Raw genomic sequence first — 7,556 nt, 5'->3', positions numbered from 1 at the left:
AAAAATAAAACATTTTTAATCTTACAGTAGAGTACCTTGAAAAGTACGGTAGTACAGCACAACAGCTGGCATACAGGGGCACTGTAACATCTTTGAAAGTTCACAACTTGAAGGTTCGTATGTAGGGGACTGTATTCTGTACCATACCAACTGCATCTCTGATCTTAACAGATAATTTTTTAAAATATAGTGTTCTTCTGTAATTTTTATTTTGTTTAATTCAAAGATACATCATAGTTGTCCTCAACTATAGAAAGAGACTGTGCTAAAATATCTAATTCCTCTCAGCTACTTAAACTACATGTGGATATTGCCTTCTATAATTATATTCTAGCAGTAAAACTAGAAAAAAAATTTCAGATAGAGATTTCTATATTTGGCTTACTGCAGAACAAGTTACATGACAAAGGGTGACAAAACTTTAACCTTCATATTTTGGAAACAAGATTTTCCATTTAACACGAGTTGCCTTCTTTGAACTGGACAGTCTTATAGGGTTAAACACAAACATAGCTATATCCATATCGGAGGTACTTCAACAGCTCAAGGCTGAAAATCCCACACCGTGCTTGTTGTCAGTCCATTGTTCTCCTGCCTAGTAGGCTCTGGGAGTGAATATTCTGCTACTTTGTGCAGTTGATGCTGAATGCTATGTCCACTGAACTGGGGTCGCCCAGGGTCACCAATAAGTACTCGAGTTCTGTAGACCCAAAAGCAATTTTTCAGCCATTGATGTAGACTGTCTGCAAGGTCTTCATCATAAAACATATCTCCAAGCACAACAAGGTCCCACTTATCTTGTTCCAAATCCAGTATGTTTTTGGTTAAAATGGGAAAAGGATTCAGTTGGTTCAACTCACAGTTTAGTGTAATAGCCATTCCTGCAACTTTAAAAAAGCACATAGTGAATTGGTATATGCTAGGTTGTTTTAATTCCCTATTAATTAATTTAAATAATCTAGAAAATCTCCAACAATGTTTTTTTTCCCTTTCTGTTGAAAGTTGTTTTTTAGGTAAAGAAGCCTAAAGTATATGCCAATATAAGCTATTTCCTGCAATTCTCAAATATATGAATATCCTGAAAATAAAACAATACCAAACACCTGGAAATGTTGAGGTTTTAAGGAACATTTGCTGATCTACAAGCCTTGTGCTTGAGCAGGATGACAAGTTGGAACTGAGACCCCATATACAATAAGGCTCCTCAAGGGCTAGATCCTCAGTGAAAGGGAAGACTAGAAGAAAATCAGATAAAATTAAAACTTACCTGTCTCAACTTGGGTTCGAATGGAATAAAATCTCCCTCAAAGACACAGGCCTATCTTCACTTGGGTTTTGGTCAAATAAACACTACCTACATATTTCAGGAAATCCCTAGCCCAGCAATGACCAACAGTAAGTGCTCCCAGGTTGGTATCACTTTGGTATATCTGCCAGACACAAATGGAAGTCCTCCTGTGAAAAATGCACCATCAACTCAGGCCTCACAGGATTCCCACAGATAATGTCCCACTGAGTAAGTTCACAATATCAGATTATAAGATTCACATGGAAATGGGCTAGGCTATGATGGGTTGAGGCATCTGTAGATATTTATCCTGGAAGAAAAAAAGATGAGCTTCAAATATTTTAAAATGTGAAATTCTTATTAGGGTCTATGTCATTGGCCAAGATCCTTAAAGCTCCACTCATCTTAGCAGCGATAGCTGTAGCTCCACATCCACTCCCAATATCTAACACAGATTTTCCTCTGACAACGTCAGGATTATCCAAAAGATACCTAAATTAGAAAGAAAAGGGAAAACATTATCTAAGATAGGAGAAGGTCAATAAGAGGTGTACCAAAATTTTCCTTTGGATTGACTGGACAAAGAAATGGTGAAACTTAGAAGAATTTGGTCCAACATTGGCAAGTTTGGCCTGACTAGAATGAGATAAAATGTCAATCTTAAGAGCTGGGCAGAGGTGGCAGAGAGAGGACCTAGTCATTTTCTTTCTCTTTAGCAGGTGTGAAGAGCAGTTCCATACAACTGACTAATCGTGCTCTTCAAGTCAACTTTTTAGAAGTACTGAGCACTTACTATGACCCAGAAACTACTAAGCACCAAAAACATAGACTGACAAAACACTGCTAAAATCAGGACTCAGTAAGCTAGATGCAAAATTCACAGTCTCCTCTTCATTGTTCAACAGAGAATGGTTTTACCTACTGCTTGAACTGTTTTATAATGACCTCTCTGGTAAGGTACGATCAAAGTCCAGTTCAACCAAAGAATTTGGACCTGGGCTAAGTAGTTACCAAGCAAGTGAAGATGAATGGGAAAACACTGAAATAATAAATGTCAACTGACACTTGACCTTAGTATTGTAATAATAAAGAAGAGCAGAGGGAATTCCCTGGCGGTCCAGTGGATAGCATTCCACGCTTTCACTGCTGAGGGCCTATCAGGGAACTAAGATCCGGCAAGCCAAAAAAAGACTAAGGAACTATGGCAAGGCAGGGATGTAGTACCCCGTCTAAAGGGACAGCTGTTACCCATCTTGAGCTAATTGTTGCCCCATAGAAATGGGGTGTTATCAGAGATTTAAATCCAGTGTTATCAGATATTCTTTTTTTTTTTTTGGCCTTGCCTCGTGACTTGTGCGGTCTTAGTTCCCCGACCAGGGATTGAACTCAGGCCAGGCAGTGAAAGCGCCAAGTCCTAACCCCTGGACCACCTGGGAATTCCCCAGAGATTCTTTCTTTTTCAAATCAAAATAAATTTTTACATGCAATCCCTCAAGTTTTAAATGTTAGCAACTGATTTTTTTTTTAAGTTTACAAGTAAAGGCCAAAGAAAACACATCTGTGGATCACCTATTTGTGACCTCTGATTCAGACAGTCTCTTAAGGAATTTGATTGCACTTATATTTGGAGTTGATAACAACTTGTATAGATATCACTTAAAATGTATTTTTTTAAATGATGTAAGTAAATAAAGCTTGAAAATTTGGCAACACAACAGCCAGAATATTGGACTTGTTAGATATTAGAAAGCTTTCCAGAACTTAGGATTCTCCAGAAAGCTCTATGTTTGCATTTATTTATTTTGCATTTAAAACTATATACAACCTGAATTCTGCTAGACCATACCATTCCTGTGAAAGAGAAGTCCTTATCCTTTTCCCTTCAGTTTTGTAACCTCAAGGTATAAAAAGATTAAATCATTTGCCAGTCTAAGAGCAAAGACTAGATTAAAATGCTGTTAAGTTCTTGCCTTTGTTTCAGCGGCTGTTTTAATAAAAAGCACTGTGTGAATGTGTGAGAAAATGTCCTAAAGAAGACCTTTGCAGTATGGGGAGTTGGAAAGGGGGAACCTTAAAAATGCAGAGGCAGTGCCGCAACTAAGAGCCCGCACGCCACAACTAAGACCCAACACAGACAAATAAAGAAATAAATAAATATTTTTTAAAAAATCATTTTAATGCACGTGCAACTCCAGAGTTCACCTGAGTAATGTCCCAATCACTCACATCCCTCGTTCTTTGGGAGCTTGGGAAGAGGCAATGATGGAGGAAGTGTGAGGTTTAAGGAGCAACATTTACAGGATTAAACCAGGCGACCTGAAGGACTGAGGCTTTAAGCTCCACTGAGGAACTCTGCACCGGCCATGCATCATATCATGAACCATGAACCTGAGAACAGTGTGAGATTTCTGGATCATTACCAGCTATCTAGGGTCTTGACAGCTGACTTAGGATTTCTCTTGGGGAGAGAGCTATATATCGGGAAACACCTTGATCAGCTTGGAGCAGAAGGTAAAGCTATGCAACAAAGCAACCCAACACTATTCCTAAACTGCTCTAAATTAAGAAAAGAATTTGGGGTTTTACTCTGTTTTTTTGTGAGGAGCAGGGAGAATGAGGAGTTGGAAGGGGCTGAAAAGAGTAAGGATATGAGGAGCCCTAAAGGCTCCCGCTTCACTTACGGCCATACCTAGACAAGGCTTGGCCTCCTGGCCAGTAGATTGCCCAGTAAGGATCACTGTGGGGCCACAGGTCAGCTCTCTCCCACCAGAACTTGCATCTGGGGGTCAAAAGCCGCAACTGGATTTCAGGGGTGAGGCTACCACGGCTGGTGACTTCAGTGTTCTCCTCCAGGAAAGCTTTCATCTCAGGGTCCAAAAAGCTTCCAGTTCCCCTCCAGGGGCAGTGGCCCCAGGGAAGCAAGGGAAAACCACCGCTTCTCACAGCCTTCCGAAGGACACTACAGCGGTTCATGGCAAATGATGTAAACGCTCTCCAACCTGGGCGCAAGGCCATAGGTCCCAAAGCACAGGTTTGTTGGTGCTTCTCTTGATAACAGCTGCTCCTCCTGGGGAAAGAATAAGGGTCTGGCTGCCAAACTGATCTCAACTGGAATCTCTGGACCTCTAAAAACATAAATGATACTGAAAACTCCAAGGCTCACCAACACTTCCAAATCCTATTGCATAGTAAGAAAATGTTAGTGTTAGCTCTGTAGCAGATGATGCACAAGTGCAAGTTCATTTTAGGTGAAAGCGTTGGTGCATTAATTTAGGAAAATCCAATCTTCTAAAAGATGCCTTTCCACAACAGAATCCTTTTTAATAACTTATAACAACAAATACACAAGCATCTGATTTTCAGAGAATCCTCAGGAACACGCCTTTTATATAAAATAAGGTATACCTTTAAAGTTCTTTCATTCATTTAATAAATCACTTCCCTTTAAGCAGGCACTGTGCTTAGCAACTGTGAACAAAATAAAGTCCCCACCTTCAGGAAGCTTAGATTCTAGTGATGGAATAGAGCAATTATCAGGGCAAACACAGTTCTTGCCTTTATGAAGTCTAGCCAAGATTGTGCAGATTACCAAATTGTAACTGTGGTTAGAGATATACAAATTATACTGACTGGCTCAATAAAGATAGTCCTAGCATAAAACATCAATGTAATCAAGATTCAGATGTTTTCCTAAAAACAAACAAAAACAAAACAAAACAAACAAAAAACTATGGATTTAATTGTAATAAAAGAATATCAACTCCCAAATCTCTTTCTGTAAATACCTCTGATGAGTCATCTTTACCAAACCTGGACTTAATAGAAAGACACCTTGATAAAAATAAGAATGAGGAAGAGCAGTTTAAGCATGAATTATACACCCAGTTGTTTGGGACCTCTGATCTGTTCTGCATAAATATATAAATAGTCTTATGTCCACCCAAGTATTTAGAGTAGGGGCCCCAAACTCAAATGCCTACCCAGGGCCAGACTGGTGATAAATGTGTGATGCAGGCTGGTCGTTAGATCACAGAAGGGCTGTGGCAAACTGGAAACTATTTCAAAACAGTCCAAAGGAGGCAGCCAGGGGACACGTGGCCAGATCTTTCAATTTCTCAAAACAATCCAGCTATTTACCCATAAACTCCCACTTTTAAACGTGGGCAATTAGTTAAAATACCAAGACACGAGGAGGGGCAAAATGTCTGTCTGTGAACCAAGGATAGACCTTAAGTGGGTGTGCCAGCCCACGTTTATCCCTTTTAATCTCAGGGTCTCTAACAACCTGACCTCATTGGACTAATTGTGTAGGGAAGGATTGGGTCAGCCCTTGAATCGCACGAGCCTAAGGTTTGAAAAGAAAGCAGAGCAAATACAAGATGATTGATTTTCGACACCCTGTCATGCAGACCGATGATGCCCCGCCCACGCCAGCCCCAATGAAGCATCCGTTATGAATATATGATTATGCGGTGGACACTTGGTACATGGATTAACTGGTAAGGAAAGAAAACAGGTTTAAAGGGGCAAGTTCCAAAGTGTTAGCACGTAACTTCCCTCGAAGGAGGACGGGAGTCAGTCTTAAAGGGGCAGGCACAGTCCTCCTTTTCTCCTTACCTGGCTGTGCTAACACCGTCCTGGGAAGCTAAGCACAGGGCAGGTCGGTCACTCGCCTTTGCGCCTCTTTTAGCGCCTTCTTTACAACTGCACGCTGGGTCCCACCTCCCACCCCAGAGCCGGCCCCCAACACCCAGCGCCCCCACCCCCGCCCTGCGTCCCCACCCCGCCCTCCTGCTCCGCCCTCCTTCCCGGCAGCACTTTCTCTCCCTTACCTGGGCTTCTTAAAGGGACAGGAAGTGCGAAACCAGCGGGCCCCCTGACCTCACTTGGGAAATAAGGGAATGTCAAATACTGATTTATAAAAAATCCACTCTGAAGCCGTGGAGCATCTGCTTCGTGTCAGTCACACTTCTAGGCACTGGGCATAGAGCGGTGAGCAAAATAGACACAGCACAAACCCTTAATGACGCTTATATTCAACTGGGATTAAATCATAATATGTCCTCCCTTTTATAATAATTTTCATACACGTACAATCTTTTTTGTTTTTTCAACTGTAACTTCTCATTTCAATAACACTCACTGATTCTCTTGCTAGTAATAATTTGTAATAGATGTTCAAGATCAATTTGTCTAGGGACTTCTCTGGCAGTCCAGTGGTTAAGACTACACGCCTGCACTGCAGGGGGCGCGGTTGCCTTCTCGGTCAGAGAACTAAGATCCCGCATGCCACCTCCCCCCCCCCCACCCCGTTTGAAAAATCAATTTGTCTAAGGTTTTTTTTTTTTAATGGATGAGCAATCAAACCACATTATTTATTTTTGGCTGCCTTGGGTCTTGTTGCTGCGCATGGGCTTTCTCTAGCTGCGGCGAGCGGGGGCTACTCTTTGTTGCGGTGAGCGGGCTTCTCATTGCGGTGGCTTCTCTTGTTGCAGAGCAGGGGCTCTAGGCACGGGGCGCTTCAGTAGTTGTGGCTCGCAGGCTCAGTAGTTGTGGCGCACACGCTTAGTTGCTCTGCGGCATGTGGGATCTTCCCGGACCAGGGCTTGAACCCGTGTCCCCTGCATTGGCAGGCGGATTCTTAACCACCGCGCCACCAGGGAGGTCAAGCGTTGTTTTTAACCAGCTTCTGAATTTTATCCCAGTGATAGTTTAAAAATCGATCCGCTTCTCTCCATCCCTCCTGCCTCTGCCTTATGATTGCTTGCTTGAATTCCTGCAACTGGTCTCTCTGCAATCCTGCCTTCGTCTATCCCATTCTCTGTAGTTCAGCTGAAATGGTTTTTCTGAAACTTTCATTCCATAGTCCAAAAAAAGGCCTTACATTCCTACAAGATAAGATAAACCAGATAAGCCAAGAGAAACAGACTATAAGCCCTGAGAAACAAACCTGGATTTTCTTTTCTATTGTTTGGTGTTTTTATTTTATTTATTTATTTTTGGTCACGCTGCTTTTCGTGCGAGATGATCTTAGTTCCCCAACCGGTGCCCCCAGCATTGGGAGCTGCCTGGTCCTAACCACTGGACCGCCAGGGAAGTCCCACCCTTTTGTTCTTTTTAATTGAAAGAACTGTCTCGCTTTTATCAAAATTGACCCAAATGCAACCAAGCAGACCCATCAACTGTCTGATAACAATTGAGCTATCATCTGACTTTGTGGTTTTTGCATTTAAATATCTGCCTACATTTTTGTACAGGAGCCAATTCT

General features: G+C 41.9%; 1 protein-coding gene across 1 annotated transcript; it reads right to left on the bottom strand.

Moving 5' to 3' along the window:
• Positions 1 to 4,423, bottom strand: ETFBKMT (electron transfer flavoprotein subunit beta lysine methyltransferase). The gene is given in 5 exon segments (XM_059935601.1): positions 1 to 887; positions 1,650 to 1,780; positions 3,978 to 4,310; positions 4,312 to 4,357; positions 4,360 to 4,423. Coding segments are annotated over 5 exon segments (918 nt in total). The 3' UTR covers positions 1 to 543.
• Between the last annotated feature and the right edge of the window lie 3,133 nt (positions 4,424 to 7,556).

Source organism: Balaenoptera ricei, chromosome 10 (genome assembly GCF_028023285.1).
Source record: "Balaenoptera ricei isolate mBalRic1 chromosome 10, mBalRic1.hap2, whole genome shotgun sequence".
Classification (NCBI taxonomy): Eukaryota; Metazoa; Chordata; class Mammalia; order Artiodactyla; family Balaenopteridae; genus Balaenoptera; species Balaenoptera ricei.
Note: the sequence above shows the minus strand (reverse complement) of the source record. Positions and strands in the feature narration are given on the sequence as shown.